This window comes from Rattus norvegicus, chromosome 8, assembly GCF_036323735.1.
Source record: "Rattus norvegicus strain BN/NHsdMcwi chromosome 8, GRCr8, whole genome shotgun sequence".
NCBI classification, from domain to species: Eukaryota; Metazoa; Chordata; class Mammalia; order Rodentia; family Muridae; genus Rattus; species Rattus norvegicus.
This window is the reverse complement of record NC_086026.1, coordinates 65,096,033-65,108,499: the sequence shown is the minus strand read 5'-3', so window position 1 is coordinate 65,108,499 and position 12,467 is coordinate 65,096,033. Positions and strand designations below refer to the sequence as shown.

General features: G+C 38.3%; 1 protein-coding gene across 9 annotated transcripts in view; it reads left to right on the top strand.

Annotated features, from left to right (window-relative positions):
- Positions 1 to 12,467, top strand: part of Scaper (S-phase cyclin A-associated protein in the ER) — a 399,452-nt gene that overhangs the window by 119,741 nt on the left and 267,244 nt on the right. For all 9 annotated transcript variants that reach the window (NM_001427719.1, XM_008766363.4, XM_039082386.2 and 6 more), the window contains exons 12-15: positions 2,887 to 3,057; positions 3,721 to 3,796; positions 4,749 to 4,866; positions 5,084 to 5,195. In NM_001427719.1, the coding sequence (NP_001414648.1) occupies positions 2,887 to 3,057; positions 3,721 to 3,796; positions 4,749 to 4,866; positions 5,084 to 5,195 (477 nt within the window). The remainder of the gene's footprint in view (positions 1 to 2,886; positions 3,058 to 3,720; positions 3,797 to 4,748; positions 4,867 to 5,083; positions 5,196 to 12,467) is intronic.

The window sequence follows — 12,467 nt, the reverse complement described above, 5'->3', positions numbered from 1 at the left end:
GGTCGGGTCATAAAAGCTCAAGGCTCCCCCTTCACTGATCCACTTCCCTTAGCAAGACTCCACTTTGAAAGCATATTCAACTTCTCAAATAGTACTGCCACCTAGGGACCAAATGCTCAAAGACATGATTGTGTGCTGAATACTTCACACTCAGATATAAAAGACTGTAAATTCTTTGAAAGCAGGGCTCCCTACGTGGTAGTCCCATACATATCTAGTGCCCAGCATGCTTCCCTCACATGGTTTTCATATGGATTTTGACTCTGTTAGGTTGGTAACATATGTGGGAACTAGTGAAATGACTTTTATGAATGAGTATATATTTATCTTTTGGCTAATTCTGGAAAATTTTGAGAGTAAATGTTTATTTTATTTGTTTGTATACTATAGAATATATACATTTTTGAATAATTATCAGTCATGCCTTTTATTCCTGTTGTATACTGTGTATACATACCACAGCAAGACCTTGCACATTGATAAACCTTTTCTATGGAGTAGCCTTTCCAAGATTATTATTTTGGAAATTTTCTTTTAAGAAAAGTTTAGGCTCTTTCCCATATTCGATTAGGCTCTTCTGTTAGATTCAATGTATATCTGGCTTTATGTTGAGGTCCTTGATCCACTTGGACTTGACCTTTGTGCAGAGTGATAAATATGGATGTTTTCATTCTCCTACATAAAGACCGCCAGTTAGACTAGCACCTTTTATTGAAGATGCTTTCTTTTCTTCCACTGTATGTTTTTGGCCTCTTTGTCAAAGATCAGCTATCCACAGGTGTGTGGGTGTACTTTTGGGTCTTTGATTCTATTCCATTTATTGACCTGTCTGTTTCTGCACCAATACCATGTGGTTTTTATCACTATTGCTTTGTAGGACAGCTTGAAGTCAGAGATGATGATTCTCCTGGTAGTTCTTTTATTGTTGAGAATTGTTTTTACTATTATGGGATTTTTGTTTTTCCATATGAAGAATATGGAATTATGAGAATTGCTCTCTTCATTTCTGGTGAAGAATTGTGTTAGAATTCTGATAGTAATTGCTTTAAATCTGTAGGTTGCTTTTGGTAAGATGGCCATTTTCACTATGTTAATCCTACCAATACATGAGCATGGGACGTCTTTCCATCTTCTGAGGTCTTTGATTTCTTTTTTCAGAGATTTATAGTTCTTATACAGGTCTTTCACTTGCTTTGTTAGAGTTGATTGAGTTGTAATTTATAGAACATAATTTGTCCACTTAAATGGATCCATGTAAATCCATTGAGAATGAAATGTTCTTAAAAATATATTTACACAATTATATATCCATTACCATAATAGAAGACAGTATGCCATTCCCCCGTAAGAGACACTGAGTATCATTCCCAGCCTACTAACTTGCCTTCTCTGTACTTTTGCCTGTTTTGGACATCAGAGGAATAGAATACAGTGTTAGCCTATTTTACTGATTTTTACTAATTATTTATGAATGTTTATGTCCAAATAATATTGTATTGTATGAATATGCAATCCTGTCCTCTTCTGTTCTTCAGTTGTATATTTAGGGTGCTTTTATTGTTTGCTATTAGCTATTCTGAGTAACTCTGCTTAAGTATCTGCATATATGTTTTATGTCTATATATATTTTGATTTCTTCTGTATACATAAATAGGACTTGTAAATCCGATGGACCATATAAACTGAAGCATAACCATTTGAAGAACTGTCAGGGTCTTTTCTAAAGAAGTTACACAGTTTTTGTTCTTAGGTCTCTTTTATTTTATAGCTCAGGCTTTGTCTCATGTCATTTGAAACTCTTTAAGTTCTTTAAGTTCTGTTTTATGTCCTGTGTTGGTTGATTAAGCATAAATCTTCATTTCTTTGTTTTAGTTGTTGCTTTAGTGTATATAGTATAAATCTTGAGTTGCTCATAGGATTCATTAATGGATAATTCTCAGGCAAATTATTTAATTATAAATATTTTTAGGTCACAGATCATCTTCAAAAATATAAAATTATGTCTAGCCTACATTTTTATTATGTTCCATTTCTTTCCTTTTACACTCCAGATTTTTATTCCCCCCCAGTCAACCGCCCCCCCTCCCCGGGTTCCACATCCCATACTTCCTCCCCACCCCACCCCCATCTCCACAAAGATGCCCCCCCCACTATACCTCTAAACTTCCTGGGGCCTCCAGTCTCTTGAGGGTTAGGTGCATCTTCTCTGACTGAACCCAGACCCAGGAGTCCTCTGCTGTATATGTGTTGGAGGCCTCATCTCAGCTGGTATGTGCTGCCTGGCTTGTGATCCCGTGTCTGAGAGACCTCAGGGGTCCAGGTTAATTGAGACTGCTGGTCCTCCTACAGGGTTGCCCTCCTCCTCGGCTTCCTCCAGCTTTCCCCTAATTCAACAAGAGGGGTCAGCAGCTTCTGTTCATTGGTTGGGTGCAAATATCTGCATCTGACTCTTTCAGCTGCTTGTTGTGTCTTTTGGAGAGCAGTCCATAGCATAGTATCCTTGTATCATTTTTAAGGAAAATATTTGATCTGCACCTGCTTTTAATTGGGCATTCAGGTAAAATTTGCACTTCCTCCTGGATATTATCTGTTATTTATAAACTTGACAATTTGTCATATAGAACAGTCTGGTAAAGAAGGTTAGACATGGATTATTGTTGGAGTTCATGGAGCAGTAATTTAGGCCTTGACTTCATGCACCTTGTATATCATAGTGCTAACAAATACTTGAACCAGTTTTTCTGATACTATTTGTGTGTGTGTGTGTGTGTGTGTGTGTGTGTATGCGCATGTGTGTGAATGTATAGCTAGTTTATGATTAGCATAGAAAGAAAGAAAACCTTTATTAATGTTTCATGATTCTACCATTTTTTCTAAAAAATAAAGTCCATGGCAGAAGTTCTCGCTAAAAAGGAAGAGCTGGCAGATCGTCTAGAAAAGGCCAATGAGGAAGCCATCGCCAGTGCTATTGCTGAAGAAGAACAGTTAACCAGAGAAATTGAAGCTGAAGAAAATAATGACATTAACATCGAGACGGACAATGACAGTGACTTTTCTGTGAGCTTTTTAATGTTTTGAATCTTGAGTAATGGTCACGGTTGCTGTGGTGGCTTAGAGAACAAGTGGCAGCAAACCTTTCTTTTAGCATCGCTGATCACAGAGTACTTTCATAAGGATGCACGCGATGAGTAGGATGTTGTCATTGTCCTTTTACAGATCAAGAAATCTTATCTGTCAGAAAGGAAGGACCCAGTATTCTTCAGACTGATTTCTAGGGTCTGAAGAAAGTATTATTTCTAGTTTTGTCCCACTAATGAGTAGAGAATGATGAATTGCTTTGTTGCTAAGTACTCAGGGTACACATGTTAATGGAGGAGACTAAAACAACCATAAGCTTTATATTTCATTTCTTGTTATTAATTACTATCAAGTAATTTTGAATCCCAGTGTATGCTTTGTGTAAGACTATTTTACATGGTTTGAATATGATTCATTAGTTCCTGTGAATGGCTACCGAACTCTTACAGTACGTAGTCTTAGTATTTTAGCATGGAAACGATGACTGTATAAGAGGTATAGTTTGGCTTCTATTTGTTTGGTTCAGTGAAGTTTATTGGAGATAGGAGAGTTTTATATACAGTTTATTTTTAAGTTTATAATGTTATGTGCAAAAATAAGTTGGTTTTTTTTTTTTGGTGTGTGTGTTTTATTACATTCTAGGCCAGTATGGGCAGTGGGAGTCTATCTTTCTGTGGTATGTCTCTGGACTGGAATGATGTTCTCGCAGATTATGAAGGTATTGTTTGTATAATGTCTTTTGGTTTATAGGCACAGTGGGAGATACTAGATCATCTTATATGTAGTTTTTAAGTAAAAATAATTTGAGGTAGAAATGATTTTAAAAGTCTTTTTCCTGTGAAGATAGCTCAGTCTGTAAAGTGCTTACCTTATCAGCATGAGGCCTGGAAGTAGTCCCCAAACTTGAAGTACATATGCCAGCCATGGATATGTGTGCCTGTGGATCCAGCACTGGGACGTGGAACCAGGCACATTTCTGGGGCTTGCTGGCTAGGCAGCATAGCCTAATTGGTGAACTCTAGGCCAATGAGAAGACCAGTGTTAGAAGACAGGGTTTCTGAGAATGACACCCAAGATTGTCTTCTAGTCCCCACACAAAAATATATACATGGGCATTTAAAAAAATTCTCAAAGACCAGATATAGGTGTCTCCTGAGAGACACAGCCAGAGCATGTCAAAAACAGAGGTGAATGCTTGCAGCAAACCACTGAACTGAGAACAGTACCCCTGTTGGAGGAATTAGAGACTAAGGATTGAAAGAGATGAAGGGACTTGAGACCCCATATGAACAACAATACCAACCAACCAGAGCTCCTAGGGACTAAATTACTACCTAAAGACTACACATGGACAGTCCTGTGGCTCCAGATGCATATGTAGCAGAGGATGGCCTTGTTGGGCACCAATGGGAGGAGAAGCCTTTGGTCCTGCCAAGGTTGGACCCTCAGTGTAGGGGAATATCTGGGGCGGGTGGTGGATGTGGAGGGGAACACCCTTATAGAAGAAGAGGAGGAGGATGGGATAGGGGACTTATGTCCAGGAAAATGGGAAAGGAAATTTGAAATGTAAATTAAAAAAATCCAATAAAAAATTCTCAAATGTTAGCTTTAAAGAAATACATGGCTAAATAATAACTGTTTTCTCATTTTATTTTATTGTCCTTTGTCAGCTCGTGAATCATGGCGTCAGAATACATCCTGGGGGGATATTGTAGAAGAGGAGCCTGCTAGACTTCCAGGGCATGGAATTCACATGCATGAAAAACTTTCTTCACCGTCTCGTAAAAGGTCTGATGTTTGAAAATTTACTTGAAATGATTGATAGTAAGAAATCTTGATTCCATATTTGACATCTTCTATCAGGACATTCCATATCTATCAAAAATGACAGGCACTAAGGAGTAGTGATCTTGTATACATTGAGACATTTGGAGTCCACAGATCCCTGGTTTTAGCCTTGTCATATGAATATGTGTGCTTCTTGTTCATTTGTGCATATTAATAGGACAATTGCAGAATCTAAGAAGAAATATGAAGAAAAACACATGAAAGCTCAACAATTAAGGGAAAAGCTACGTGAAGAGAAGTCACTAAAGCTTCAAAAGTTGTTAGAAAGGGTGAGTGTTTACATTTTTAAAAATAAAATGACAATCATAAGTTGGTGGATTTTTTGTTGTTGTTGTTGTTGTTCTGAGACTAAAGGTCATAAAAATACATGTGGTAGAAAACCAAGACAGTGTTCCAGGCTACTGTTTTTTTTCTTTTTTTCTTTTTTTAAAGACTTTGTCTTTCCTAAACTGTCTAGTACATGGATACTTTACAAGGTATTTTTTAAAGGTATACTTTTTTTTGCTGTCTTCTTTGGATAGGCCTGTCCAAAATACAGAATTACTTGCTAGGAGCATTTTGAAGTTGAAATTATTAGGCTTGTTTTGTGTACCTGCTTATGGGGCTAGCCCTGCTCCCTTCTCTGGTTTAGATTTTTGCTACTGTAAGTGAAGCTGTGGCCATCTCCCTTAGCCTCAGAGGCATAAGCACTCAGTTGTCACTGGATATGTGTATGCCACCAACACTGTAGTTTGTGTAAATAAACTCATCCTGTCACATGTGTACTCAAGCCAGATCCCATAGCTGAGTGTGCCACTTGCCCAAACTGTGGCCCCTACCGTTTCCTGCCCTGGCACTTACATACTGGCACGTGCACTGCTTAGTACAGATGTGCTTTTGTGGAGGACAGCATCCTGCTCGGGTACTGCAAATACCCAGGATCTTTTGTACCTGGTAAACACTGGTAGTTATTGATACTGATGTTACTTGTGCCTGTCCTTAGATGGCCATGCTACACTGTATGTAGTGTATATACTCTGTGCTTTGTGCATCAGAATATGTTTCTTTTTGTTATCCCCATCATTGCTTCTAAACCTGCTTCTCTGGGTGGTACTATTCCCCTACCGAAACCAGCTATTATACTTGGGCAATGACTACTTTTAAAAAACAACCAGATAGCAATGCAGAGACAAAAGGAACCCCCAAATTAGGAAACCCTAACTGCATCACAGGAACATAATAAAACCCTAGCACCTGAGTCAAACCCTTGAAAATCTACAGGGTTTTTTTTGAAAAAGTTTTCAAAATAGTTTCTCTATGGAAGTCTGTTGAAGTTATGAAGGATAGTGCTATCATTAAAATCTTATGACTATAAGTCCTTCTTTTGAAATGTAAGCAAGACGTCTCTCTGAGACACTTTGAAAGTTCACATGATGCCATTAGCTTCATGAATACACAAGCAGGCAACACTGGAGCACAGGAATGTCTGGAACTTCTCCGCCTTAGCAGCTGTCCCTGTCCTCATCTTTCACCTGAGATGCCGCTTTCTGCTGTAACCAAGGAGCCAGCTACTTTTTTTGAAGAAACTGACAGTATGAAATGTCAAGGAAATGAGACACTATTCATAGTAGTGACCATATCAGGAAACATTTTAAAAATGCAAATGTAGCTAAAATAGGACAATAAAACTGAATTATTATGAGACATGGATTATAAAAGCTAGCCCAGGGCAAGTTGTGGAGACACAGTTTGAATTTTACAACTGTTGGAACTTGGTGTTAAGTAGTACATAGGAGACTTTGGTTGAATTTGGAGTAAAATTCAAGAAATTAGAAACAACTATACAGAAGAACTCATACCAATACTGTCCAAACTATTCCACAAGGTTGAAACAGATGGAGCACTATGAAATTCCTTCTATGAAGCCACAATTACTCTTATACCTAAACCACACAAAGACCCAACAAAGAAAGAGAACTTCAGACCAATTTCCCTTATGAATATTGACACAAAAATACTCAATAAAATTCTTGCAAACCGAATCCAAGAACACGTCAAAACGATCATCCATCATGATTAAGTAGGCTTCATCCCAGGGATGCAGAGATAGTTTAATATACGAAAATCCATCCATGTAATCCACTATATAAACAAACTCAAAGATGAGAAGCACATGATCATTTCATTAGATGCTGAGAAAGCATTTGACAAAATTTAACACCCCTTCATGATAAAAGTCCTGGAAAGATCAGGAATTCAAGGCCCATATCTAAACATAATAAAAGCAATGTATAGCAAACCAGTAACTAACATCAAAGAGAAATTTGAAGCAATCACACTAAAATCAGGGACTAGACAAGGCTGCCCACTCCCTCCCTACTTATTCAATATAGTACTCGAAGTCCTAGCCAGAGCAATCAGACAGCGAAAGGAGGTCAAAGGGATACAAATTGGAAGGGAAGAAATCAAAATATCACTATTTGCAGATGATATGATAGTGTATTTAAGTGACCCCAAAAGTTCCACCAGAGAACTACTAAACCCGATAAACAACTTTAGCAGTGTTGGGGTATAAATTAACTCAAACAAATTGGTAGCCTTCCTCTACTCAAAGGATAAACAGGCTGAGAAAGAAATTAAGGAAATGACACCCTTCACAATAGTCCCAAATAAAATAAAATAAAATATCTTCTTGTTACTTTAACAAAGCCAATGAAGATCTGTATGTCAAGAACTTCAAATATCTGAAGAAAGAAATTGAGGAAGATCTCAGAAAATAGAAAGATCTTTCATGCTCATGAATGGGTAAGATTAATATAGTAAAGATGACCATTTTGCCAAAAGCAATCTACAGATTAAGTGCAATCACTATCAAAATTCCTACTCAATTCTTTGTAGCGAAAAACTATACTCAACAATAAAAGAACTTCTGGGGGGAATCACTATCCCTGACTTCAAGCAGTATTACAGAGCAATAGTGATAAAAACTGCATGGTATTGGTACAGAGACAGGCAGGTAGATCAGTGGAACAGAATTGAAGACCCCGAAATAAACCCACACACCCTTAGCCGCTTGATCTTTGACAAAGGAGCTAAAACCATCCAATGGAAGAAAGATAGCATTTTCAACAAATGGTGCTGGTTCAACTGGAGGTCAGCATGTAGAAGAATGCAGATCAATCCATTCTTATCACCCTGTACAAAGCTTAAGTCCAAGTGGATCAAGGACCTCCACATCAAACCAGATACACTCAAACTAATAGAAGAAAAAGTGGGAAGAGTCTCGAACACATGGGCACTGGGGAAAATATCCTGAACAAAACACCAATGAATGGCTCATGCTCTAAGATCAAGAATCGACAAATGGGACCTCAAAAAACTGCAAAGCTTTGTAAAGCAAAAGACACTGTCATTAGGACAAAACGGCAACCAACAGTTTGGAAAAAGATCTTTACCAATCCTACATCTGACAGAGGGCTAACATCCAAAATATATAAAGAACTCATGAAGTTATACTCCAGAGAGCCAAATCACCCTATTAAAAAATGGGATACAGACCTAAAACAAAACATTCTTAGCTGAGGATTATCGAATGACTAAAAAGCACCTAAAGAAATAAATGTTCAACATCCTTAGTCATCAGGGAAATGCAAATCAAAACAACTATGAGATTCTATCTCACTCCAGTCAGAATGACTAAGATCAAAAACTCCGGCGACAGCAGATGCTGGCGAGGATGTGGAGAAGAGGAACACTCCTCCATTGTTGGTGGGGTTGCAAACTGGTACAACCACTCTGGAAATCAGTCTGGAGGTTCCTCAGAAAATTGGTCATTACACTACCTGAGGACCCAGCTGTCCCTCTCTTGGGTATGTAACCAAAAGTTGCTCCACCATATAACAAAGACACATGCTTCACTGTGTTCGTAGCAGCCTTATTTATAATAGCCGGAAGCTGGAAAGAACCCAGATGCCCTTCAACAGAGGAATGGTTTCAAAAAAATGTAGTTCATCTACACAATGGAGTACTACTCAGCTATCAAAAGCAATGACTTCATGAAATTCATAGGCAGATGGAATGAACTAGAAAATAACATCCTGAGTGAGGTTACTCAGTCACAGAAAAACACACATGGTATGCAGTTCTTGATAAATGGATATTAGCCAAAAAGCTCAAATTACCCAAGATGCAATCTACAGACCACAGGAAGCTCAAGAAAAAGGATGACCAAAATGCAGATGCTCCCACTCCTTCTTAAACGGGGGAGAAATATTCATAGAAGGGGATATGGAAGCAAACTTTAGAGCAGCGACTCAAGGAATGGCCATTCAGAGCCTGACCCACATGTGGCCCATATATATATATACAGCCACCAAAACTAGATAAAATTGATGAAACTAAAAAATGTATGCGGAAAGGGACTGGATATAGATTCTTCCTGAGAGACACATCCAGAGCATGTCCAATACACAGGTCAATGATAGGAGCAAACCACCGAACTGAGAATAGGACCCCCTTGTGGGGGAATTAGAGGAAGTATTGAAAGAGTTGAAGGAGCTTAGAACCCCATAAAAACAAGAATACCAACCAACCAGAGCTTCCAGGTACTAAACCACTACCGAAAGACTATACATGGACTGACCCAGGGCTCCAACTGCATATGTAACAGAGAATAAATAGCCTTGTTGGGGCACCAGTGGAAGGGGAAGCCCTTGGTCTTGCGAAGGTTGGACCCCCAGTGCAGGGGAATATGGGGGAGGGCAATAAGGCGGATGTATAGAGGGCATACATGTATGGGGGAGGGGAAGGAATGGGGGCCTATGGAAAGGAAATCCTGTTTTATCCATAGTATAATCTTATTACCCTTGCAAACTTCATTTGTCACTGATTCATGAGTTCAGTGGAACTTTCATGCCTAAAGACACTGTTTTGCTCCTCTCCTCCTCTGGCTCTGACTTGTATAGTCTTTCCATTCCCTCTTCTTTGATGGCTGAACACTACTGACACACACTTATCTTCTGCACTTGGACTAGTTGTGAGTTTCTGCATTAACCACTATTTACTGATTAAATTTCTCTGATGAAGTCTGAGAGCTGCACTAATCTCTGGGCAGAGTGATACAAATTTAAATTCCAGTTTGATACTATGTCTGTTTAAGAGAATAATTGTGATAGGTTCACTCCTGGTTACTGAGCCCACAAGTATGGGTTACTGGTTAGCAGACATATTTTCTCTTGTGAAGAAATATGTTTAAAAGTGTTCACTGTCCTTGGTCGTTGAGAGAATTAGGTAATATCCAATCAGAATAATACCCAATAGAATACAATAGAATAATACAAAACTAGAGAGTTAAAAATTAAAAGTACTTATGAGGTTTTATTATATCCCTGTTAGAGTAGGTGAGATTAAGAGAAGGCTGACCACTTGAGATTGGATAACTAGGGGCTTTTCCCCAGAAATGTTTGGTTTCTGTTCTCGTTCTCTTTCGTTCTCTCTCTCTCTCTCTCTCTGTCTCTCTCTCTCTCTCTCTCTCTCTCTCTCTCTCTCTCTCTCTCTCTCTCTCTCTCTCTCAATAGGCATTTATTGCTTCCAGCTCTTCATCTAGGGGCAGCGCTTTCTGAGCTTTCTCACATCCATGGTGTCATGTCAGCTGATAATGTTGTGCTAGTATTGTTAGTGACTGTTGTTGGGATTTAATGAGGACAGCTTCCCTCTCATAAGTACAGGATCCTTCCTCTCAGCAGAAGTCCTTCTATTCATCAAGTTGAGGGAGAGGGAGCAGGAGAGGGACAGAGAGAGCTACAGTGTGACAGATAGACAGACAGACAGACAGACAGACAGACAGACAGACAGACAGAGAATGTAATAATAAGAGGCCATGAATTTAAGAGGGAATGCAGTGAACATGGGAGAAGTTGGAGAAGGAGGATGGAGGGGTAAAAATGATACAAATAGTTCTTGTGTATGAAATTATCAGAATTAAACTTCTTGAATAAAAAAGACTGGACAACTAATGCTAATGGATGATATGGGGAACAGAGGATGTGCATGCACTTTTGGGGAGAATGTAAGATGTAGTCACTGTGGAAATTAGTGTGGTGGTTCCTCAAAACAAATAGAGACAGATCTGCTATGTGGACACTGTTTTCTATATATTTCTGATTCTCTCTCTAAAATAACAAATGTTTTGTGGTCCTCATGGTGCATAACTTTGGATGTTCAGTACATGATCACTTGGTTTTCATGGCAAACTAAAAACAGACTACCTAGTGGTTCCTGCTCTGTTTTGAGATGAGGCTTTCAGTCAACTGGGCTTTGGGAGAATTTCCATCAAGCTCACTGCTGCTGTTCCTAGTTCCAAATTCACATTTTGCTATCATCTAGAAAGCCCAGTTCCTTGCTAGATGTCCGTTTTACAGTCTGGGTGTTTCCACATTGATCTGGTGGTTTCCCTACAAAGTAATTAGGTATAAAAGAGAGAGAACACATGACAGTTAGTAATATGGAAGCAATGCTCTCTCTTTATATCATCGTTTTTTGGTGTGTTGTTTGGTTCACAACACTAACACATTTGGGGAGAGCATTATACTACACAATTAGTAACAATTGACCTTGATTATTGGGAACTGTCTGAGTGGCTGATTGCTTTACACATATAACAAAAAATGCCTTTTAGTACTTGGACAATTAATTTGTACAGGTTAAGTGTATTATTTACATTCCTGAACAATAATGAATGCAATAAAAAGGATGGTTATAAAAATGAGAGAGGTAGCTTTCGATCTTTCAGAATAAATTTGCTAGCAGTTAAATTCATTAGTGGTGGAAGATAATGTGACCTTTCTTTTGTCTTAAGAGTTTGTCATTTAGAATAGATTGCATATGAAAAGCAGTCTATTAATGCTATGGAATTTTTCAAAGTGAATGTTACTTTATTTTTAATTTAAATGTGCTCTAGCATAGCCATGTCCTATTTTTAAATATGAACAAAAATTATGCAATATTTTGCATTAATAATGATTTCTGTGTATTCATGTGAACAATTCAGAGATTGCTGAAATTTTTGTAACGGTGGAAATTCTCTGGTATAATTTATGCTTCCTAATGTATTTTCTAATTTTGGTAGTAATTCCATTTTCCAATTTTATATGAGTACACTGTAGCTGCCTTCAGACACAGCAGAAGAGGGCATCAGATCTCATTACAGATGGTTGTGAGCCCCCATGTGGTTGCTGGGATTTGAACTCAGGACCTCAGGAAGAATAGTCGGTGCTCTTAACCACTGAGCCATCTCTCCAGCCCCATTTTCCAATTTTATAATAGGTTCTTACTTTAGCATTTTTCTATGTAAATAGTTTTATCTGACCACAGTAACTATGTGGAACAAACTGCAGGTGTTTACCATTTTACAGATGTGAAAACTGAGTCTGTGAGAATGCAAGTGGGTTTTAGTGTCACATAAGGAACTTGTTTAGATCTCAGACTTTTAAGGAGTGGTTCCTACTATACTAATATTTCTGCATACTTATTTATGTTACTCAACATATAATTATGGATTTTAG